This window comes from Budorcas taxicolor, chromosome 11 (assembly GCF_023091745.1).
Source record: "Budorcas taxicolor isolate Tak-1 chromosome 11, Takin1.1, whole genome shotgun sequence".
NCBI lineage: Eukaryota > Metazoa > Chordata > Mammalia > Artiodactyla > Bovidae > Budorcas > Budorcas taxicolor.
The window spans coordinates 105,120,936-105,146,113 of NC_068920.1; the positions used below are offsets into that span (position 1 = coordinate 105,120,936).

The 25,178-nt window shown below is 48.9% G+C and overlaps 1 protein-coding gene across 1 annotated transcript in view; it reads left to right on the plus strand.

The window, feature by feature from the left end:
* Window positions 1-10,568: 10,568 nt before the first annotated feature.
* Window positions 10,569-25,178, plus strand: part of UXS1 (UDP-glucuronate decarboxylase 1) — a 56,607-nt gene continuing 41,997 nt past the window's right edge. Inside the window, exons 1-3 of the mRNA XM_052647924.1 lie at window positions 10,569-10,671; window positions 23,736-23,763; window positions 24,958-25,021. Coding sequence (XP_052503884.1) covers window positions 10,578-10,671; window positions 23,736-23,763; window positions 24,958-25,021 — 186 coding nt within the window. The 5' untranslated portion in view covers window positions 10,569-10,577. The remainder of the gene's footprint in view (window positions 10,672-23,735; window positions 23,764-24,957; window positions 25,022-25,178) is intronic.

The window sequence follows — 25,178 nt, forward strand, 5'->3', positions numbered from 1 at the left end:
CTCCTGGAGTTCATCCAATCCCCCACACAGCACATGCACCGGGGAGAAATTGCCTCTAACACAACCACTGAGAATGTGACCACGGTTCCTGTTAATTAACCTCTCTTTATTTTCATTTGAACAGAAATAGATTCTAGCAAAGTGATGGGCGTCTATTCAAATGAGTCATTAAAAGCCCACCGACAGCTGCTCACAGGCATTGATAAATGCCTCTTGTAGAGATTTATGATGGAGAAAAGCAATGCACCTCATTTGCCATTTTCTCTCCAAGGAAGATGCACAGGGGCTCACCTTCAGGTTACCGTATGTATCACTCTTCTATCTCTTGCTTCTGAATCCAGAACATGGAGGCAGGCAGATTTTCTGCCTGTAATGCCACTTCCCCCTCCTAGGATGGCAGAGACCAGCTTGTTGTTGTTTAAATTATTTGTTTATTGGCCACAAGAACAGCATGTGTTACCTCAGTCCCCTAACCAGGGACTGGACATTGGAAGTCAGGAGCTTTAACCAGTGGACCACCATGGAAGTCTCAGAGCACAGCCCAGCTTTGCTCTGAGACTTGGGTGAATTTGACTGATCTGAGGTATTCTCTCTTCAGGAATAGATCCAGGAGGCCCAAGGAGCCTTGAGGGACTTGAGGGACATTGTGGGTTCCTCTCAGAAAGTTCTCCCTCGGTCATCCAAGGGGCCAGGCAGGCAGGACAGCATCTCACCTCTCAGCAGACCTCGTCCTACCTGGATGTGGCACCTAGACAGCCATCTTCATGGTGAAGCAGTGTGGGAGGCGGCCAGGCTGAGGGCAGCACAGAGGGGGAAAGGCTCCTGGTGCCTAAAGTTAGGATGGAGTGCCGTGCTTGCCCCTTCTCTGCAGGACAGTGGACATTCGATGCCTGCTGCTTTCCATTAATGGGCCTGGGATTATTTGCATCCCAAACTGTCTTACTTGATAGAAACTGGTCTTATTAGAATCCTTAGTTATGACTCTGGGCATCCTCGTGTGCTCAGTTGCTTCAGTCGTGTCCAACTCTTTGTGACCCCATGACTGTAGACTGCCAGGCTCCTCTGTCCATGGGATTCTTCAGGCAAGAATACTGGAGTGCATTGCCATGCCCTCCTCCAGGGGATCTTCCCCAACCAGGGACAGAATCCACACTACTCGCATCTCCTGCATTGAAGGTGGATTCTTCATTGCTGACCACCAGGGAAGCCCCTTCCTCTCCTCAGAAGTGAAATTTGATGGGAGCATGAGGTCACATAAAAATCTAGACTTGCCGCCTTCATAAGCTCATCTCTGTTCCTCAGTTAAATCATTGTGATAACCGATATTTCCATTCTAACTTATTAGGACTAGTTGCTAACTTTAATCCATCCTCAATGGATTTAAATAAAAGCCGGTAATGAAATCAGGAAATCAGCCACGTTGGGTCCATAAGGAATCTTATGACTGGTGCGGCACATTTACAATGCTTGGGTCACTAGGCTCTTCCCAGAGCAAGCTGGAAAAGTGGCTACTCTTTGAACAGATGAACATATTTTATTAGTTTTTATTGATCTTATTGATTTTGTTTTTGCTTTTATGCTTCCACAATTATAGGCTGCTTCAGCAATAAATATGTGAGAGTTTTGTTTGAAAAGGTTAGACCGATTTATTAACAGTCATGGTTTCTTTTATATTTTGGGCAGTGAATCTGATGGAATTCATCACAAAATGTTTCAAGCTGAAATCGATGTTACCAATCACAATACTGTTTTCTTTCATTCTTTCTACTGTTAACAGGGGGCTTACCTGATGGCTCAGTAGTAAAGAATCTGACTGCAATGTGGGAGACTGGTTCAGTCCCTGGGTTGGAAAGATCCTCTGGAGAAGGAAATGGCAACCCACTCCAGTATTCTTGCCTGAAAAATCACATGGACAGAAGGCTCTGGGGGTCTACAGTCCATGGAGTCACAAAAGAGTTGGACACGACTGAGCAACTAAGCATGAGCGCTGTTAACAGTGTTGGTTGATTGGTTGTTGGTTAATTCTAAGAAATCTTCAAAAGTGGATGAAAACTCTGCAAAGCATTCTATCAACACATTTAATCACACAATACTTTTCCTTGAGGAGAGAGAAATAACTTAGATTTATGATGCTATGAAGAGATTCATGTTAATATGGTAAGTATAATAACAACGGGGCTTCCCTGGCGGCTCTAGTGATACAGAACCCACCTGTCAATGCAGGAGATGAAAGAGATGGGGGTTCAGTCCCTGGATTGGGAGGATCTCTTGGAGGAGGGCATGGCACCCCACTCTACTATTTTTGCCTGGAGAATCTCATAGACAGAGCAGCCTGGTGGGCTACAGTCCATGAGATCACAAAGAGTCAGGCATGACTGAACTGACTTAGCATGCATGCAATAATAATATTGTAGTGATTTTTTAAGACCTTTATCTTTTGAAGATAATTTCTGAAATATTTATAAGTGAAACGCTAGTGTCTGAAATTTGTTCTAAAATTCAGGGTGGAAACAGTGGGTGGAATAAAAATGAAATCAGATCAGCTGTGACTTGATAATTAATGAAGCTGATGGCAATGAACTTTTGCATATGTTTGAAATTTTCAATAACAAAAAGTACTTTTGAAAACTTTCAGGACAATCCAAAAATAAAATTTTAAAATACACTTTCATCTGCAATAACATTAAAAAAAAAAACCAGAAAGAATACCTAGGAGTAAAGTTTTTAAAAGAAGTACAAATTTAAACCACAAAAATATGAAACAAACAATTTCATCTACATAACTGGGGAAGGATCCCATGATCATGGATCTAAAGATTTACTGCTATGATGGCAATATTCCCCAGACTGATTTACAGATTAAATCAATTCCTATTGGTTGGATGGCATCACTGACTCAATGGACATGCTGCTGCTACTGCTGCTAAGTCGCGTCAGTCATGTCCGACTCTGTGCAACCCCATAGACGGCAGCCGACCAAGCTCGCCCGTCCCTGGGATTCTCCAGGCAAGAACACTGGAGTGGGTTGCCATTTCTTTCTCCAATGCATGAAAGTGAAAGTGAAGTCGCTCAGTCATGTCTGACTCTTAGCGACCTCATGGACTGCAGCCTACCAGGCTCCTCTGTCCATGGGATTTTCCAGGCAAGAGTACTGGAGTGGGTCAATGGACATGAGTTAGAGATAACTCCAGGAGAAAGTGAAGGACAGGGAAGGCTGGCGTGCTGCAGTCCATGGGGTCACAAAGAGTCAGATATGACTGAGCAACTGAACAACAACAATCAGAATCTTGACCAACTTCTCTGTAGAAATTGATAAACTGATTTTAAAATTCTTACAAAATTGCAATGGATCCAGAATAGTCAAAATAATCTTTTAAAAGAAGAACAAAGTAGGAGGACTTACATTTCTCAATACAAAGCAAGTATTACCGACGTGGGTTCTTGGACCCTTTAATCCATAAAAATTGAGACCAGATGAGAAATTTAGGCTTTATTGGGACTTGTGCTGGAGCAGGAGGAGGGAGCAAAAACAAGTGACAAGTTAACAACTAACCCAAACCCTACCTACTCCCTTAAATGGAGTACCAGTGCAGTGGTGAGCTGATTCCTTAAGTGGAGGGAGGGTGGGGGAAGATCGGTGGTGCTCCCAGACACAGAACAACTAGACATCAAAATGAGAAACCCACAGAAAACATTTACAACAAAACCAGGAGACAAGGCACCTCTGCGTACCCCAAGATACAAACATCCGCGCAGGAGAACTGAGAAAGAAGCTGACAGAACAAGTAAAGGGGTCCTCCTGGGAGTTGATGGATGACTCCCGAACAGAATTGTTTCAAAGGATTTGGTTTAAAGGTCTCACATTATTTGCAAATGTTCTTTAACAGAGGTCCTAGGCAAATCAAAGCCAGCCTGCATTCCAGCTCTGTGTAGCTTTGTATTGGGCTAGTGGCATAGAACCCTCCTGTCAATGCTGGAGACGAAATAGGCACGGGTTCGATCCTTGGGTCGGGAAGATCCTCTGGAGGAGGGCAACCCACTCCAGTATTCTTGCCTGGAAAATCCCATGGACAGAGCAGCCTGGCGGGCTGCAGTCCTTGGGGTCGCAAAAGTCAGACACAACTGAAGTGACTTAACATGCGTGCATACATAGCATGCATTGTATCCCTAAGGTCCCTCCATGGAACTTCCTAGTGGCCTGGTGGTTAGGACTCCACGCTTTCACTGCCGACGGTCCAGGTTCAAACACTGGTTGGGGAACTGGGATCCTGAAAGCAGCACCGCTCAGCCAAAATAACTAACCAACCAAACAAAAAGACTCTGATGCTGGGACAGATTGGGGGCAGGAGGAGAAGGGGACGACAGAGGATGAGATGGCTGGATGGCATCACCGACTCGATGGACGTGAGTCTGAGTGAACTCCGGGAGTTGGTGATGGACAGGGAGGCCTGCCATGCGGCAATTCATGGGGTCGCAAAGACTCGGACGTGACTGAGTGACTAAACTGAACAGAACAAAACAAAAAAGTTAAAGTGCCTCTTCTTTCCTCCCCTTGTTCTTTCAGTCAGACTGTGTCCTGTAATTTTTTAAAAAAATTTCAACTCAAAACTCATCTCCTAAAGAAACCTTATAGGATTGGTCCTTCCAGGTTAATCCCTACTTGAAGATGACCCCCTCCAGTTCTTAGATGCCTAGTTTCCAGGATACATTTCCTCGTATTGAGGTTTTGTCCTTTTTCCAGGTGGGCCTGCCCAGTGAGTGCAGGTTTTCCTGGATAGGAGGCTGCTTTCTCTGCATCACCCCAGGGTGACCAGGATGGGTTAAGTAGGACACAACAGGAAAGCCGTTCTGATGCCAGTTCCTGCACGATCATGGGCAAGTGGGGACCATTCACATTCCACTTTAAGCAGTCTGCTTACGGATGTGTGATCTCTGATGGCTTATCAAAGTGCTCTGTCTTGTTTTAAAATGCTAAGAGGATCATTGAAGAAAACCACAGTGTCCTTTTTACCTACTCCTGAGGGAAGCATTGAAAGTATTGCACTATGCACAGTGAACTTCCCAACTGCTTTTCTGTTTGAAAACTTGTTTATAATTTAGAGCGCAAACTTATGTCTAGGTGAGCCAAAGTGACGTCCCATGGTACATTTTCAGCAGCCCACTCAGAACATCGTTGGTATACAGCCAAAGGAATGAAGAGAGGTGGATACTACGCAAACCCACTTGACCAAGCATATTTTACAAGGCTGTCCTCCCCTGTAAAGGGTGATATAGGATACTAATTTGTGATTTAGATACTAATTAAGCAGTTCGGAATGGATCATCTTTTCCAAACAGTTAGGGAGATCTTTCCATTTCAAACAGGTTTCGCCTCTTCTCCTGGGAAAGAAAAAAACAAAGATGGGTTATTAAATCCCACCCTTTTTTTGCAAGGCTTTTGAGTTTTCACTCAAAATCATCTGGTATCACTACATAACCATGTAGTTAGAGTGCTTAAAAATTAATTGGACTTCTAATAGTGAACAGATTCACAGTAGATAAAGTGCCTGTTGAAAAGGCAAGGCATCTGCCTCGCAACTGCACATAATAATCGTCAAAAGCGGACTTTGCGAATTGTGATGTATGTCTGATGGCTGCTTTCTGTCTTCACTGATGGGAAGTTGATTACTCAACACACCCCAGAGAAATCATCTTCTTTAACAGCCAATGCAAACTTCAGAAAATAACAATTCGAAAACGTCATTTGCCTGTATCTGGCACTTCCCCCAAGTCCATTGGTTGGTAAGTATTCACTAGGCATTCACACTACAGCTGGCACGCACATTAACAACCGGAATTTATTACTTGCTCATCAGAAACCTGGCTCTAGCAGAGAGACGATATTACCAGTCGGATATACTAATCACAGTTTATGTTTCCCAAAGGACACAGAGGGAGAGCCTTAAGGAGACCCCAAAGGCAGCATCTTTTTCTCCCCTCCACTCCTCAGCAACAAGAGCTCAATAGGTCCTTCAGCAGACCTTTCAAGTTCTACAGAAGTTTAGAATTAGGCACTTTAAAAATGACTAGTCCCAGCAGCATGATCTACTTCTCAACCTGATCTTGGCTGATTGCCGGCAAAACCCTCTGCTCAGATGATCTGGGGAACATAAGCAGGTGGACCAGGGAGGTGCAGAGGGGAAAAGCTGTCATATTGTAACAGGAAGAACACATCTGACTCCCTCTCAGATCTGTTTTACCTTAACCTTTGTATCCTTTTACCTTAAACTTTGTATCTGTTTGCAACAACCAACCCTTTGTATTGAAAAAAAAAAAAAAAAAAGTATTAGTCGCTCAGTTGTGTCTGACTCTGCCACCCCATGGACTGTAGCCTACCAGGCTCCTTTGTCCATGGAATTTCCCAGGTAAGTGGAAAACCGACTGCAGTCGGTTGCCATTTCCTACTCCAGGGGATCTTCCCAACCCAGGGATGGAACCCGCATCTCCTGCATTGGCAGGCGGGTTCTTCACCATTCATTGAGCCATCAGGGAAGCATTGGCTTACTAAGAAAAGTAGCAGGAAGAAAAGTAGGTAAAATGCGCAGGGGTTGGAGGCCTCACGTCTGCATTCTCAGATGCATTGCTAGAGGCTTTCTTAGCCAACATTATCTACACCTTTTTTTCCTGCTCCTCCAGCCAAACAGGTTCCACTGTGTCCCATAGGGTCTTCTCCTTCCCCACCGCGCCTGTCCGATGTGTGTGAGCAAAAACCTTACATGTGGTTTCAAATTCAGCCCACGTAGCCCTGGCTCTGCACAGCCTCCCTCTTGCTGTTCTCACCTGGAAGGGGAGGTGTGCTGGTCAAGAAACAGAAAAAGCCCTGATCTGCAGCAACTGCTCATTCACATGGGAATGAGCACCCCACAGGAAGAGCTGTGAACACTCAGCTTTCGGAGCCAGGAAGCTGTTCAGCCAACTAACTGGGCAAACCGCAGTCCCAGGGAGTGATGTCTCTTTCTTGTGAATGCCTTGGCCACCCATCTGCATTGTCCTGGTCCTCACCACTTCCTACCATGAAGTATGGCGGCTTCTGCATGCCTCCCCTAAAGCATTCCCCCGCCCCCCTCCCACCCCAGCTGTGTGGACACTGACAACTTTCAGAGCTTGTTTTCTGTCTATTAAGCACAGTCCCATCAGCAATTGTCTTGGGGCTGTTACAGAACTCGGGTGAGGTGACACATGCGAGCATCTCACATCACAGTCCCTGCCTGGCTCCTGGTGGACACTGAATAGACGGAGGTTTTCCACTCTTCTTGAAAAGTGTTAGTTACTCAGTCATGTCCGACTTTGCAATCCCATGAGCTGTAGCCCACCAGTTTCCTCTGTCCATGGATTTCCCAGGCAAGAATACTAGAGTGGATAGCCATTCCCTTCTCCAGGGTTTCTTCTCAACTCAGGGCTCAAACCTGGGTCTCCTGCATTACAGGCAGATTTTTTACTGTCTGAGCCACCAGGGAAGCCCTACTCTTCTCAGTTTTTTTTTGGCTGCACTGGATCTTCCTTGCTTTGTACAGGCTTTCTCTGATTGCAGTGAGCAGGGGTCACTCTCTAGTTACAGTGTGCAGGCTTCTCATTTTGAGCATCACCAGCTCTAGGCACGTAGGCTCAGGAGTTGTGGTGCATGGGCTGAGTTGCTCTGAGGCATGTTTAATCTTCCTGCAAAAGGAATGCATGCCCCGACCTTGGCAGGCAGATCCTTTACCACTGAGCCACCAAGGAAGTCCCCTCTTCTCAGGCCTTTAACACTCTTTGGACAGGAGTCCTGTTATGATTCATTTTTTAATCATCCCAAGTGTCAAGAACACTGCCTTGTAACTAAGTAGTCACTGTCGAAATATTCTTGTTGATGTATCCACTGAAAAAAAGGAGTAGCTGATAGCAAGGTTGAGGCAGGAAGAGGACCTGAGCACAGAACTCACTGGGGCAGAGGGCGTGGGCAGCCAGAAGAGGGAAGAGAAGCTCAGGGAAGTGACCTGCCCAAGCCCTGTTCTTCCCCTGAAGAACCCGAGGTGGCACCTGCTTCCCTGGGCCTTCTCATCTCTGCTGGGCAAACACATACTGCTGCTTACTGCCAAATTCTGGCTTTGGTTGAGCTGAAAGTCAGGGTCAGGGCCACCCACAACCTCCTGAGGGGTTCATACGGATAGCAGTGGCTAATCTACATGTAGTTGTTGATGGTGTTCCCATACACTTCATCCCTTGGGGCCCGAGACCTTGGCAGCAGTGTCTGGTGGTGGAATGGAGGCTCGGGTAGGAAAGCTGGATCTAGGGACTTTTGTGCATAGGCAGCATGAGTTTCACAATCTCTGGCCTGCTTGAACAGATAAATATATATCAATGAAATACCACCTACACCCAAAAAGCTTGGAATCCACTTACAGCTTCTATCTGACTTTGCCTTAGGGCAAATGTTAATCTTTTCTTATATCTCTGCAGTTCAGTTCTGTTCAGTCGCTCAGTCGTGTCCGACTCTTTGCGACCCCATGAATCGCAGCACGCCAGCCCTCCCTGTCCATCACTATCTCCTGGAGTTCACTCAGACTCACGTCCATCGAGTCCGTGATGCCATCCAGCCATCTCATCCTCTGTCGTCCCTTTCTCCTCCTGCCCCCAATCCCTCCCAGCATCAGGGTCTTTTCCAATGAGTCAACTCTTCGCATGAGGTGTCCAAAGTACTGGAGTTTCAGCTTTAGCATCATTCCTTCCAAAGAAATCCCAGGGCTCATCTCCTTCAGAATGGACTGGTTGGATCTCCTTGCAGTCCAAGGGACTCTCAAGAGTCTTCTCCAACACCACAGTTCAAAAGCATCAATTCTTCAGCGCTCAGCCTTCTTCACAGTCCAACTCTCACATCCATACATGACCACAGGAAAAACCCATAGCCTTGACTAGGCGGACCTTAGTCGGCAAAGTAATGTCTCTGCTTTTGAATATACTGTCTAGGTTGGTCATAATTTTTCTTCCAAGAAGTAAGCGTCTTTTAATTTCATGGCTGCAGTCACCATCTGCAGTGATTTTGGAGCCCAAAAAAATAAAGTCTGACACTGTATCTCTGCTGCTCATCTTTTATCTAAAAACCATGGAATTCCTACTGCTTAGGACAGGGAACTCTACTAAATACTCTTAATAACATAAATGGGAAAAGAATCTGAAAAAGAATGGATATATGTCTGGTGGTGGTTTAGTCACTTAGTCGTGTCTGACTCTGTGACCCCATGGACTGTACCTTGCCAGGCTTCTCTGTCTATGGGGTTTTCCAGGCAAGAATACTGGAGTGGGTTCCCATTTCCTCCTCCAGGAGATCCTCCTGAAACAGGGATTGAATCCATGTCTGCTGCATTGCAAGCAAATTTTTTACCACTGAGCCACCAGGAAGCCCAAGATATATGTCTATGTATAGCTAAGTCTGTAGATGACACCACCCTTATGGCAGAAAGTGAAGAGGAACTAAAAAGTCTCTTGATGAAAGTGAAAATGGAGAGTGAAAAAGTTGGCTTAAAGCTCAACATTCAGAAAACGAAGATCATGGCATCTGATCCCATCACTTCATGGGAAATAGATAGGGAAACAGTGTCAGACTTTATTTTGGGGGGCTCTAAAATCACTGCAGATGGTGACTGCAGCCATGAAATTAAAAGACGCTAACTCCTTGGAAGAAAAGTTATGACCAACCTAGACAGCATATTCAAAAGCAGAGACATTACTTTGCCAACAAAGATCCATCTAGTCAAGGCTATGGTTTTTCCAGTGGTCATGTATGGATGGTCGCTCCACCCTAGGTTTGGCTAAGGTCCGAGCGCCCCTGTCTTCCCCCGCCAGGGACCCAGCTCCCCGCGGGTCCAGGACTGCTTCGGCATCTGTGCGTCCTTGGGCACAGCTCCTCGCTGGGAGCAGGCATGCAATACCCGCTTATGGAAGAAATGAGCCAGGACAGCGCGTGCATCCGTGTGCTCTCGACGCATAGCTACGGCTAGTGCACTCACTCTCCTGCAACGAGGCATCCGTTTTTCTGCAGGCAAACAGCGCGGTCCACCCTTTCCTTCCTAGTCTATCCTCACTCTACATCACTAGCACTACTTTTAAAAATAATAATAATAAACGCCTTATTTTTAAAAGGAAGACGTCCTAGCCGATCAGAGGGGAAAACGCACGGAATCTGGACATCAGTGATATGTAGGGGACTAATCGTTGCCGCTGTTTCAACTAAAGAAGTCGGGAGAACAGGTAACTTTCAGAGTGAGCGGGTAAAGAACTCCAAACACCTGCCCAAATATAGCATAAACCAGCCCGGCGACCGCCTGGTGCGCTGGTACCCGGGTCTGGGGCGCACCGCCCACCGCGGCGTCCACGCTTTCGCTCGCGCATGCGCACACGGAGCCCGCTGGGGCCCCCGCACTGCGCCTGCGGAGTGGGGCGGGGCGAACGCGGAGCATGCGCGCGGACCCCGCCGGCAGGAAGCGCGCGCGGGGCGGGGCGGGGCCTCCGGGCCGCCCCCGCCGCCGCGGTCGGAGTCGGGCGGCCGCAGCGCGCGGCCCGGGATGCTCAGCCAGCCGCTGCTTCGCCTAGCGTCCGCTGTCAGCCGCAGGAGGATGAAGCTGCTGCTGGGCATCGCGCTGCTCGCCTACGTGGCCTGTGAGTGCTTCGGCCATTCATTCCCGCCCGCGGCCTGCTCCCTCCCGCTCCGCGTGCGGCCGGCAGCCGAACAGCGGACCCTCGGCCCTCGGCCCCGCCGCACATCGGGCTGTGGTCCACGGCTCCCGAGCGTGCGGCGCCGCCGGGTGGGACGCGGGGCTGCGAAGGCTGTCTGCTGGCAGAGCCCCCATCGCGGCTGTCTGCTCCCAGGAAAATTACTGAGCGTTTGGCTGGAGGGAGCCCAGTGTCTCGCCGGACCCCGCCGGCCCGCGGCCGAGCCCAGGGGTCCTGGAGCCCACGGGTCTGACGCCCGGGGGTCCTGGCGCCCAAGTGTCTGTACGCCCGGGGGGGCTTTCTGCCCCCAGGTATCTGCACCTAGGGGTGGGGGGAATCCTGGCGCCCAGGGGCGTCCCCGCGCCCAGTTGTCCGCTCCAGGGATACTGGCGCCAAGGCGGGGGGTCACCGAGCCCAGGTCTCCGCACGCCCCAGGGGTTCCCCGCGCCTGTGTTCTGAGGCTGCGGGTCGACCCAGAGCTGAGGCGCAGCGCGGGGGCAGGGTGTCTCGGCGCCGCTCCATTTTGTGTGGTTCCCCTGTCATCACTCCGGAGGCTGCGGGACAGAGGGCAGGAGGGAACACTTTGCTGACAGGTGGTACACCCTGTGTCTTAGAGGCAGAAGCCGTCCCTTTAAAAAAAAAAAAAACTATTGGATTGGGAATGTGTTTTCCTTGATGCTATAAATATTTCCCCAAGTACCAAAATTGGACCAAGTGTGAGCTCGTTTGAATCCTAGCCACGAGGCTGATCCACGCTGAGACGAAACACCTGCTCACCGGTTGAGTTACCGAGGTCTGACTCCCGAGTTGAGGGGGGCCTCCGGACGTGGCTTCAGTTGAGCTCTAGGCAGATGCGCCGTCATTGAGACCTGGCCTGTCTGCAGCCCAGCGGGGGGCTGTTAGATGCAAGTGTCTTTGCCGAGGAGGAAGATGGCTTCTGAAGTGTATGCCAGCCTTGAGTCAGGAAGCGGAGACTCCAGGGGGGAAGACTGCCTCAAGTAGTGTAATTCCTGTTAGGACTATAGTAACAATGTTCAAACTTGCTTCCAGTTTCCTCATGTGTGGTGAGTCTGTTTCTTTGTCTCATTTAAGTATCAGCAGTCCTGGGAAATAGTTCCTAGTTATTCGCATTCTAGAGGTGAATCTTTTAAGACCAAGAGAAATTAGGCAAATGATGATCACACAGGTGAGAAGCTACAAAGACCAAGAATTTGAACCCAGAAGGGCTGGGGACCTGGGACTGGAACCCAGGTCTGCCCGCAGGCTCCATGTTGATTTTGAGGCTTCTGCAGGTCACAGGTCGTGGAATGTCATTCACCATTCTGCAGATCAGGAAATCCTCCTGGGTCCTTACTTTTGTCTGCCAAGCCCTTGTCTTTGTCCCTGTGCTAGGTCCCAGGGATCCCCAAGGCGTGCAGAACACCTGGGCAGTGTTTCTCAACCTGCTGTGTGCATCGGAATCACCTGGAGGGCTTTCCAAACACAGGCTGCTGCCTCCCAGCTCAAGCTTCTGATTCAGTAGGTCTGGGCTGTGGCCCAACTAATAGTTTCACCTCACATACTGTTGGTGTGTTCTGGGGGACCCCGCACTTGAGAACCACTGGCTTAGATGGTGAGTTGGCCACAAATTAGATTCTCACCTAAATGAGGGTGAAATTACAAACTGGTAGGAAGGAAGGGAAAGAATGCAGGAGGACTCCTGACAGGGGAAGCTGCACGTTTTCTCGTGGAAGTGAGGCTTGAGCTGAGAAGTGAGGCATGTGTGGGAGTTAATGGGCTTCCGAGGTGGCGCTAGTGGTAATGAACCCACCTGCCACTGCTGGAGACTTGGCTTCCATCCCTGGGTCAGGAAGATTCCCTGGAGGAGGCCATGGCAACCCACTCCAGTATCCTTGCCTGGAGAATCCCATGGACAGAGGAGCCTGGCAGGCTACAGTCCATAGGGTCGCAAAGAGTGGGACACCCTGTGGCATCCAGAACAGGGCGTGTTCTAGGAATGCAGAGAATGGCAGGGGGTGGGGGGTGGGCGGGGAGTGGGGGGGGTTGGAGCGTAAACATGAAGTAGTGATGAGGCTGCCCTGGCTGACGGGCTGGGCATGCGGGCCTTGTGCCAGCTCACTGTATGGGTGAATTTAACTGTGAGGTTTAAGATAGGTGTGCAGGCAGTGTCTGTAATGGGCGTGGGATGGTAACTCCAAGACGCTTTATAAGAAAAGCAAGATGGCGACTCCTGACAGTGTCCAAGAGCGGTGATTTCTAGTCTTGGCTCTCCTTGTTAATGTAATAATCTTGTCTCCTTGTTTGAGAAAACTGTCCTGGCTGCCAAATGACACAGCCCCTTCTGGAAAGTCTCTCCCTGGTCGTCTCAGGCTCTCTCCCATCTTCCTCTGTTTCTTAAGCCCGTGCGGGCCCATCCTCCTCCCTGCTGGCACGTAACTCTTCAGTCTAGGGCCCAGGGCCTGAGCACGGCCAGCTTGTGCTGCCCTGGGCTCTTTGCCTGCACGTGTTTTCTCCTATGGAGTTCTAGTCCTTGTAGCCCTCAGGTCAGTGCTGGTCACTGGTTAGAGGAGCTCAGAGGCCTGATTGTCTGAGAGTCATACCAACCTGCTCCTAGGAATTCCTAGGCAGAGACTCAGCTGGAATTACCTGTAGTGTTTTTGACATGAGTACAGTTTAGAAAGTCAGGTTGCCCTTGCCTGGTTTCTTGGTGTCCCCGGGCATCTCTTCCCTGCCCAGGGGCAGGTGCTTCTCTGAACTGATGATCTTGGTGTTTGTGCCGTAGCATCCTGTGCTTCCTAGTTTTTTGTTGGTAGATACTGTTGTATACCTTGTGACTATTCTCTTTACTTTCCCCCCACCCGTGCTCACCCCCACATAGACTTAGTGTGATTTTGAGGAGGTCAGCATTTCATGTTTACGCGTATGACTAAATGCTGGAGGAGGAAATGATAGCCCACTCCAGTGTTCTTGCCTGGAGAGTCCTGTGGACAGAGGAGCCTGGCAGGCTACATCAGTGGCTTTGCAGAGTCAGACACGACTGAGGGACTGAGTACAGCATCCGGTGTTCACAGTACGACTAAGTGTAATCCACTGAGCCAGGTTGTACGTCCGTCACCTTTTGTTCTTCCTGGAGCTGATGACTCTGCTGTGTTAACACACTGGACTCCAGCGCTTGTCACCCGTATCATCTCCCCCAAGATTTCCCCGAGGAGAGGCCTCTGGCCTCAGCTGCCCGGCTCTGTTGGCCTGGAGATCAGCTGTCCCTTGACTTACCTCACCTGATGTCAGGAAGGAGGATTGGCAGGTGTTGGCCGTGCCTTCTCTGTCTTCACATTTAAGTGATGGGCAGGTGGTACAGAATTCTGGAAAAGGCCCCTCAAAGCCTCTCAGGCAAGTCTCCGTCCCTCCTCGGTCCAGGCTCCAGCCGGCACCCCTCTGTCTCTCTGCGACTTGATTTCTCCTGAGAGATCCTAGGTGCTCCCTTCTGCCCCGATGCCATCCTCCCACCACACACCTCGGCTTGGGCTTGGTCCCTCCTCACTCTGGTGGCCTCTCTTGGCCCGTGTGCCCAGTGTGTCCTTGTGAACGGTATCCCTGCGGTGGATCACTGGCCTCCTTCAGGACCACGGTGCTCACATGCAGAGCCCCTCCCAGAGTGAGGCCTCGGTGCTGGGGCCAGGGGTGGGCGGCATGGCAGGAACCAGGGGCACCTGCCAGTCCACGGATGCTGGTGACATGTGCCAGGCACCTCCAAGCCCTGGCCACTAGGGTCCTTGCTTTGCAGTTCTGAAAACTTCTGAACTGCCCTTTGGCTACTCCCCTCCCTGGAACATTCTCCCACAGGTGTGGGGTTGCCAGGTCTCATCCATTTTGTTTCTTCACATCTGTCATTTTAGACTTTTGCTCAACTTTTCGGGAACTTTGTAATCTTTATAACCGAACTCTTCCAGTGATGTAAAACATTTGTTTTTGCTATTATTTTTTGCTCATGAGACTTTTTTTTTTTCTCAATTTAAAAAACTAAAGCATGTGGTCTTTGTTTCAGAGTCTTCTGCTTGGTGGTCCTTGGCTCTCTTTTCTTCACATGAAGGGTCTCTTTCCTTTGGGGGGTTCCTTTTTCCTGGGAGGCTTTCCTGGGAGGGACCCTGGGCCATCTGCTCCATTTGAGCGGATCCTAGGTGAGTGGAGGGCTGCCCACTGCCCCAGGCCCTCAGCTGCCTCCTTTGTTGGTGGATCACTCAGCATCCCTTAGGGGCAGTGCTAGGTTGCCTGGACATCTCAGGGGCCCCAAGGGAGAGCTGCGGGGCTGAGTGGTACCCTAGTCATCTCCCCAGCTGACAGGGGCTCGCCTGCTGCAGATCCTCCATCCTACCCTCTGCAGAGATGGGACTGGGCAGGGCTGCAGCTGGCAGGCGTCCCGTGTCCAGGTGTACCAGGCAGGCTCCTTCCTCACCCTCCACAGGCTGCAGGCGCTTCACTCTTCCGTGCTGCTCCCAGGGCTCCTCCCCTTCTGCCTGCCTTGTCTCCCCTGTCCTTTATAAGGACACGGGTCAGTGGATGGAGGGCCCAACAGGATAATTTAGGGTTATCTTTGGTCTCAAGATGCTAAATTACATCTGCTAAGACCCTTTTCCCAAATCAGATCCCCAGGTTCTAGGAATTAGGTTGTGGACATGTTTTGAGGACACCATTGATTTACACCCCTCTTTTTTTTTTTTTTAAATCACTGAGGACTCAGAGATTCTCCCAGTCTTTGAGCACTTCCTTGATCTGCAGATGCTCCGTGCTCATCCTGTGTTTTCCATGCCCACACCTGCAATCAGCCACTCCTCCAAGGTGCCCTACTTCCTTCCAGGGAAGAGTGTGGACTAACACTCCGGGTCTCAGCACTGGCTGAGGTGCCCTTAGTGGATGGAGCAGCCACTCTTCCAAGGCATTCTGCTTCCTTTCAGTGGAGACTGTGGACTCGAACTCAGGGTCTCAGCACTGGCTGAGGTGCCCTTAGTGGATGGAGCCAGGTACAGATTTTTCCCCACCATGAGTTTATGCTGCTACCCCCAATTTAAGTCATGACGAGGTTCTTCCTCCTCCTTCCCATCTTGCTAGTTCCTTCTTCCCACAATGAAAATCGTCTCTGACATCAGTCCAAACTCTTTTGATGCGGACCACCAGGCAAAACAGTTTCAGAATTACTGCATCATTACCAGTACCAAGAAAATTCAGAATTCCCCTGGCATTCCTTTTGTCCTTTGACTCTGTCTTGCTCAGGGTGTGCTGTTACTGTGTCGAAAACGCTCCGTGAAAAGTGTTTTTCTGTGCCTGATACAAGTCATGTTCCTTTTTGTTTGTTTGTGTTCCGTTTATTTTAGGATTTGCTTTTTTCTTTCCAGTTGTTAAAATGTATAAGCCATTTACATGGTTCAAAAGTCAGGCTGAATGAAAAGTTATGTGCAGACATGTCTTGCTGCAATTGCTGGCCCCACCCTCTTTCCCATTGTTACTAGTCCGTTTTATGCATCTTAGGTTTCTCTTTGCAAATGCAGGCATTCATCTGCGTGTGTAGAAGCACATGCTATTCATCATTCCCGGAAGGTGTCAAACCACCTGGACCATTTTGTTCTCCTCTTTCCCTGCATTGTATTTCCTGGAAAGCTCTGGCATCAGTGTATGGAGCACACCCTTGCTCTGTCTGTCACTCGCACGTACATGCCCTGAACTCTCCATGACCACCTCCTGTGCAGGACACTTTCCTTATTTCAGATGCCCTGCTGTTAGGAATAACCACTGCAGTGAGCAAGCTTGTGCCCACTGTCCCCCAACAGCTGTGCCCCCCCTCCGCCCCCCACCACACACACCGTCAGAGCTTGTGGATGGCATACCAGGCAGAAATGGTCCCTCCTGCTTCAAGGGGCCTCCTTTTTCATAGGAGTGATGTTGAGCATCTTTGCAAGCGTTAAAGGACTGTTAATACCTCTTCTTCTGAAAACTGTTCCATTTTTGCCCACTTTTCTGTTGAACTTTGTGTCGCCTTTCTCCTCGTTTTTAAGAACTCTTCATCTAGTGGGGATGTCAGCTGGCCTTTGGGAAGTGAATCACAACTGTTTTGGGGGGAACAGAGGAAAAATATCTGTGGTCTCGGTCCCTTTGTGGCACAGGTCTCCCAGAACCCTCGGGTTCCCAAGCCGTAGGGGCATCTTCTGTTGTTTCTAAGAAGCCCCCTCTGATCACTCTGAATATTTGCCCAGGGGGTGACTCAGGGTGGGCCCTAGGTTGGCCTGGGATGGAGGCAGGTCACTTTCAGCCTTACCCACCCACCTCCAGGAAGGGGTTGGAGCTGAAGGTGGAGCTTTGTGGAAAATAAAAGAAACTCCTCAACAATGAGATCTGATGGCTTCCCAGTAGGTGAGGCTCAGGTTGCTCCCACCCTCCCCCCGCACCAGACCTTCTTTCCTGAGCTGTAGCCTTCACGACCAACTAGTCGTTGTAAGGAAGCTGTTTCTCTGAGTCCTTTCTAGAAAACGATCAAACCAGAGCTGGTCGGTTAGTCAGAAGCACAGGTGGCCCTGGGCCTGGAGGCAGGCATCTGAAGTGGGGTGTCCTGTGGGCCTGGGCCCCTTGCCTGTGGGGTCTGTGCTCAGGGCAGGTCATTAGTGTCCACAGGGCTGGAGGGCTGGTCGGTAATGTGGAAAACCCACACTCTGGGAGTCAGCTGTGTTCTGGGAGTGGAAACAGACCTTAGCACAGTTTTCCTGTTTTCCCACGTGGTTCTTAAGAATCGTCCAGGTGTCCGGCAGGATTCCTCAAAGTGACCATTGGATTTGGGGGTTGCTAACTGGCCAGTTGGGGGATTTCATTGGTCACCCTGTCCTTTGCAAGCGAGGCTCTCCCCTACCTGGATGGACAGAACCCCTCGGCTCCTCAGCAGACCTCAAGGGACCATCCTTTGAGCTCTCTCACTGCAAGCTATGGGAATTGCAGTAATGCCCGAGCCCAGAAGGTTCTTCCTAGTGTTCCCCAGCTCCATCTCTGAGCAGCTATACCCGCTCGGCATTTTAAACATGAGTCTCGTGTGACAGCAGAAATGGTTTCTAGGAGGTTTCCCTTCTGGGTTTCCCATCTCACTTAGTGACATTTTACATGTGAAGACTTTTTAAAGGAACAAATGTCATCTACAAAGCCCACAGTTTCTTGCCTTTTTAACCATTTTGTTCAAAAAACGGGAACATCTTCGGGCAAAAAAAATTTTCCCATGGGAATGTTAGTGTGGTTTTCTTAGGAAAGTCTGTGAGTCACTCAAAGGTGTTTTATCACCGGAGCTCGGACCTGCCAGTGGGGACTGCTGGGGCTACAGAGCAGAGAACTGGGGAGCCTGTTCTGAGGCTCATCCTGGAGGCCAGCCTGGGGACGGGGATAGTGCAGGGTTGGCACAGGGCCCCACAAACAGTGCCCCACATGTGGCCTGTGAAGGATGCTAGCTTACCAGCCTGCTGGGCTCCCCAGGTCACCTTCTCACCTGGGCAGCTTCCTCCTGTGTAACCACACGGGTGAATGCAGGCCTGGCCAGCTAGACACAGAAGTGGGATTTGGGGTCAGCTCTCTCCAGGTCAGGGAGCAGAAAGGCTCCCCGCTCTTCTGTGTGTGATGCTGTCTGAGCCTGAGCACCTGATTCTTTCAGGGGAGCTGAGGGGGAGGTTCCCTTCTCTGATAACCTCATTTCGTAGTTGGAGAATTTTAGCAGAAGAGTATCTTCGATTTGAACCTTCTGATCTGTTTAAACAGCTCTTCCGATGCTTCTCTTGTTAAACTGACGATGCTTTGTGCCACTGTGGAGTTTATTCAGGGCGGGCAGGTGTCTGCTTCTCTGGGGCCTTGGTTGTCGGGGTTCGTGGGGTGAGCAGGGCACCACTGTCCTGGGCATGCTTAATGCTTTGATCACAAGACAGGCAGCCTGCGTGGTTGGGGTGCAGGGTCCCCCAGAACTTCAGTCTGGAGCCAGGTGTTCTGCCCAGGTGGGCACCCTGGGCCTGTGACGTGGGTGCTGGGCACTGGGAGGAGTGTAGCCCAGATCCAGGGTTGACAGGGAATTAAAGGCTAGGTTTCTGTCTGTGCTCTGGTTTTGGTGGTTGTGCTGCATAAGTGACCACCTCAGGACCTGGTGGGATGGAGCGGCAGTGGTTCACCATGCTTACAGCTCTGTGAGGGTGGGAGTTTGAAGAGTCTGTTCTCTTTTTGGTGTTATCTGGGTTGATGGCTGGGACTCAGACAGCGGGACTGAAGGGTCCACTTCCAGAGGCCCTGCAAGTAGGTCTGCCTTGACCTTCTCTTCCCATACAGGTCTTACAAAGTATTGAGTAGACTTCCCTGTGCTCTGTTTTGTATATAGGAATGTGTGTGTCAGTTCCTAGGATTTATTTTAACTGCATTCACCTATTTCACCCACTTCACCCACCTCCACCTCTGGCAACCAGTAGTCTATTCTCTGTATTTGTGAGCTTAGGTTTTTGTTGTTTGTCTTTAGATTCTACATGTAAGTGAGACCCCCTGGAGGAGGGCATGGCAGCCCTCTCCAGTATGATTGCCTGGAGAATCCCAGGAACAGAGGAGCCTGGCAGGCCACAGTCCATGGGGATGCAAAGAGTTGCACACGACTGTGCGACTTACTATGCACGCACAGAAGTGAGATCGTACATTTGTCTTTCCCGGACTTATTTCACTTACCGCAGTGTCCTGAAGATCCATCCATGTTACTGCAGTTGTCAGGATTTCCTTCTTGTGACGGCTGAAACCTATTCCATTGCATATATTCACCACATATATTCCTTATCCACCCTTATTTCTTGAACACTCAGGTTGCTTCCATGTCCTGGCTATTGTATAGTGCTGCGAAGAGCATGGAGTTGCATGTATCCTTTTGAATTAGTGTTTTCATTGCCTTTGGATAAATGCCCAGAATTGGAATTCCTGGGTTGTATGGTAGTCCTATATTTAATTTTTTGAGGAACCTCCATACTGTTTTCCATAATACACCACTTTGTATTCCCATCCATGGTGAGTGAACTAGGGTTTCGTTTTCTCTACATCCTCGCCAACACTTGTTATCTCTTATCTTTCTGATAATAGTTACAGTCATACTTAATGACTTTATGATTTCATTAAATGAATGGCTATATCATATTCTCAGCTATTTGTAAGGTCAACTCAGACAACCATTTTGCCTTTTTGTGTTTCTTTTTCTTGGTGATGGTTGTAATCACTGCCTCCTGTACAGTGTCATGAACCTCTGTCCGTAGTTGTTCAGGCACTCTGTCTATCAGATCTAATCCCTTGAATCTATTAGTCACTTCCACTGTATAATCATAAGGGATTTGATTTAGGTCATACCTGAATGGTCTAGTGATTTTCTCTACTTTCTTCGATTTCAGTCTGAATTTGACAATAAGGAGTTCATGATCTGAGCCACAGTCAGCTCCTGGTCTTGTTTTTGCTGACAGTATAGAGCTTCTCCATCTGATTTCGGTATTGTCCATGTGTAGAGTCTTGTCTTGTGTTGGTGGAAGAGGGTGTTTGCTATGACCAGTGCGTTCTCTTGGCAAAACTCTGTTAGCCTTTGCCCTGCTTCATTCTGTACTCTTCATTTCATTCTGAAATACCAAGGGAACATTTCCTGCAAAGACGGGCACAATAAAGGACAGAAATGGTATGGACCTAACAGAAGCAGAAGATATTAAGAAGAGGTGGCAAGAATACACAGAAGAACTAAACAAAAAAGATCTTCATGACCCAGGTAACCACAATGGTGTGATCACTCACCTAGAGCCAGACATCCTGGAGTGTGAAGTCAAGTGGGCTTTAGGAAGCATCACTCTGAACAAAGCTAGTGGAGGTGATGGAATTCCAGTTGAGTTATTTCAAATCCTAAAAGATGATGCTGTGAAAATGCTGCACTCAATATGCCAGCAACTTTGGAAAACTCAGTGGTGGCCACAGGACTGGAAAAGGTCAGTTTTCATTCCAGTCCCAAAGAAAGGCAATGCCAAAGAATGTTCAAACTACTGCACAATTGCACTCATCTCACACGCTAACAAAGTAATGCTCAAAATCCTCCAAGCCAGGCTTCAACAGTATGTGAACCGTGAACTTCCAGATGTTCAAGCTGGATTTAGAAAAGGCAGAGGAACCAGAGATCAAATTGCCAACATCCCTTGGGTCATCAAAAAAGAGAGTTCCAGAAAAATATGTACTTCTGCTTTATTGACTTAGCCAAAGCCTTTGACTGTGTGGATCATAACACACTGTGGAAAATTCTGAAAGAGATGGGAATACCAGACCACCTTACCTGCCTCCTGAGAAATCTGTGTACAGGTCAAAAAACAACAGTTAGAACTGGATGTGGAACAACGGACTGGTTCCAAATTGGGAAAGGAGTATGTCAAGCCTGTATATTGTCACCCTTCTTATTTAACTTATATGCAGAGTACATCATGAGAAACACTGGACTGGATGAAGCACAAGCTGGAATCAAGATTGCTGGGAGAAATATCAATAACCTCAGATATGCAGATGACACCACCCTTATGGCAGAAACTGAAGAAGAACTAGAGTCTCTTGATGAAGGTGAAAGAGGAGAGTGAAAAAGTTGGCTTAAAACCCAACATTCAGAAAACTAAGATCACGCTATCTGGTCCCATCACTTCATGGAAAATAGTGGGGAAACAATAGAAACAGTGACAGACTTTATTTTTTTGGGCTCCAAAATCACTGCAGATGGTGACTGCAGCCATGAAATTAAAAAATGCTCTTTGGAAAAAAAGTTATGACCAACCTAGACAGCATATTAAAAAGCAGAGACATTACTGTTCCAGCAAAGTTCTGTCTATTAATCAAAGGTGTGGTTTTTCCAGTAGTCATATATGGATGTGAGAGTTGGACTATAAAGAAAACAGAGCGCCGAAGAATTGATGCTTTTGAACTGTGGTCTTGGAGAAGACTCTTGTGAGTCCCTTGGACTGCAAGGAGATCCAACCAGTCTGTCTTAAAGGAAATCAGTCCTGAATATTCATTGGAAGGGCTGATGTTGAAGCTGAAGCTCCAATACTTTGGCCACCTGATGTGAAGAACTGACTTATTTGAAAAGCCCCTGATGCTGGGAAAGATTGAAGGTGGGAGGAGAAGGGGACGACAGAGGATGAGATGGTTAGATGGCATCACCGACTCAATGGACATGAGTTTGAATAAGCTCCGGGAGTTGGTGATGGACAGGGAAGCCTGGCGTGCTGCAGTCATGAGGTCACAAAGAGTCATACATGACTGAGTGACTGAACTGAGATGAACTGATATCATACTTTATATGGTAGCTCTCCAATTTGTTAGATACTTTGATTTATGCCATTTTTTAAATTATAAATAAGGCTGTCATTTGTGAAGATAGCTTTCTTGTGTGTATGCTTATTTCCTGAGGATAATACTCAAAAGTAAGGTTACATGGTCCAAAAGTGTGTGTGTGTGTGTGTGTGTGTGTATTTTTTTTTTTTTTAGTGAATAGTGAAATATATATGCTGTGTGCTCAGTCGCTCAGTCGCGTCTGACTCTTTGCAACACCATGGGCTGTAGGCTTCTCTGTCCATTGAATATTCCAGGTAAGAATATACTGGAGTGGGTTGCCGTGCCCTCCTCCAGGGGATCTTCCTGACTCAGGGATCAAACCCAGGTCTCCCGCACTGCAGGTGGGTTCTTTACCAGATCTGAGCCACCAGGGAAGCCCAAATAGTGAATATAGTTCAGCTCTATTTTAAAATCCTCCCATTTCATGCTTACTTGCCACTTTTTAGTTATTTATTGCTGATCTTTTGCTATCATAGTTTCTTCTGTTTGAACAAGGGCTGTGCTTTTATGCTTTCAACACTCCTTTGTTAACAGTGGGAATTTCTTGTCGGGGGGTGTGATCTGGGGATTGTGATTTTGGACCCTGAGAGCTATCCAGTGAACATGTTATCCCTGCTGTGTACCTGAAGATGCAGTGAGAACATGCCTGGGGTCACCCCTCACCTCGCCCCCCGCCCAAACTCACAGAATCGCCAGTTCTGGACTCCAGGGTGTGTGTGTTTGCTCTGCGCCTCTCCCGGCACCTGGTCCCTGAAGGTGAGCAGCACTGGGGGATCGGCCATACGGGGCCTGCGTCGGGATGTGGACAGAACAGGAGCCACACCATTCTCTGTGAAGGTTTCTTTGCGAAGTAACCCTCTGACTGGGAGCTTCAAGTGGATGTCACGGTCTCCTGTGTCGGTGGTCACCCCTGGTGAAATATTTATAACTGGTTCACAGTTATTCAGGTGTCTGTCATCCAGGAGGTAGCCCTGCAGGGGAAACTGATGTAGGGGAGATGAGTGAGGGCCAACCACAGAGTCAGGCCGCGTGTAGCTTCTCTGGGTCTCATTGACGTTTGATGGAAGCAGTGGGACTGAGCCCTGGCATCTCTTTTATTCACGTGGTTCAGAAACTTCTGTGACTGGCTCATCCCCAAAGGCTGGACATACTGTGTATCACAATGCCTGCCCTGGGTCTTCCCTGCTGGTCCAGTGGTTGGGACTTCGCCTTCCAATGCAGGGGGTGTGGGTTTGATCCCTGGGCAGGGAGCTAGGATCCCACATGGCTTGTGGCCAAAAAAACAAAACAAAACCAATATTATAACATTCAAATTTCAAAAAGACTTTAAAAATGGTCCAGATACCCCTTCCCCCCAAAATAAGAACTATTAAAAAACCAAAAAAACATGTGCACCATTGCACTCCAGATCCCAAAATGTTATTCTAAATTAGGAGATATATAGGATCATCTTCCCACTTAAGTTTAGTAGGGCTTATTATTTTAAAAGTGTGCATTTTACTGTCTTCCTGAGCTATAGTTTTCTTAGTGTACTTTAAGATATAGGTTAAAAATTAATGTTGTATTAGTTGGAGTCCTTGAATGTTGCAAACTTAAATATTGACTTTTCCTTTTTCTTTCTCTTACAGCTGTTTGGGGCAACTTGATTAACATGAGGTAATTGATTTTTAATAACTTGACTGTTCTGTTTGGGCTGAAATGACACACCACTGTCACACACATAGCTCGGTGGCACAGGCCGATTTGAGGACAGTGTAAAAGTGGAACTGAGCTCCTCGATGCTCACACACCCGTGTGCATCTCCCTCCTGGATCCTCCAGAGGACGCAGCGAATGTTCATGCTGCCCCAGGTCAGCCCAGATGAGAAGAGGAGTCTCTGGGCAGCAGTGGTGGCTCCTTGGTGTTGTCCACACCCGTCTTCCTGGCTTTCGGGCTCCTGAGATGTAAATGGCATTTCTGGGTGGTTAGACCGAGTGCTGGAGTGCCTTTCCTAAGCCCATTAGGGAAACCGAGACCGCCCATAGCCCGAAGAGCAGACCAGTGGATGCTGAGACCACCTTCCATCACGAGGGAGGAGAGGCCCGAGGACCTTCCACTCTGGGTGGGCATCGTTTGTGCTGCTCAACAGAGAACGAGGGGCCCTTGTAAAAGTCAAATCCTGTGTCAACTGTTGTTTCTTAAAAAAGACCAGTCAAAGTAATAGGCATTCACTGTAAAACCAGATTTGGTGCCATGAGTACAACTTCACATTTAAAGACCATGCCTCTCCACTTCGTATTTCTTGTGTGACAGTCAAAGAACAGCAGTCACATTGTGGTGACAGCGGGGGCTGCAGGGCTGTGGGGAGGGTAGCTCTGCCCCACCCGCTTGGCATGCCCAGTGGGGTTTGCAGGGCGGGTGGGGCTGCGGGGACCGACTCCGCCCCCTTGGCTGGTGTGTGTCTGCCAACAGAGGCCTCTGTGTGTGGCTGGAGGGCTGCTCAGGTCCCATTAAAGGAGCTCAGTCTTTTCAGTTGGAAAAATTCCACTTTGCCTTAAATCCCAGGACAGCCCAGCAGGAACTTGTGCTCCTGTAGACACACTTCCTGCCTCTGATTTAAAATCGCACATTGGGCATCACAGGAAAGTGCGGCGATCTTAGTTTAGCAGAAACCCCCTGGAGGTGGCTGCGATCCCTGGAGCCCCACCCCCCAGTTGTCCAGTCCCCTGGCCTCCCCTCAGGGTGGGGCTGGGCTGAGCTGATTGCTTGGGAGGAGGCGTTGCTCTGCACTGGTGTGCTGCATGCTGCGGTGATTTGTTCAGAAGTAGACCTCGCAGCCACAGAGCCTTTCAGTCTGTCTCAGTCTTGCAGTGTTCTACTCAACAGGTCCATCCAGGAAAACGGGGAGCTCAGAATTGAGAGCAGGATTGAAGAGGTGAGTCTCCTCTCTGTTTTGTTCCCACTCTGCTGTCTCTCCACTTAGTTCCTTTGTCTGTGCCGGTACCTTTATTGAGGCCACATCACGCCAACCGTGATCCCCTACCTTATTTAAGAGGAGACTTGCTGTCTGTGAGGCTGTGGATGCACCTCTG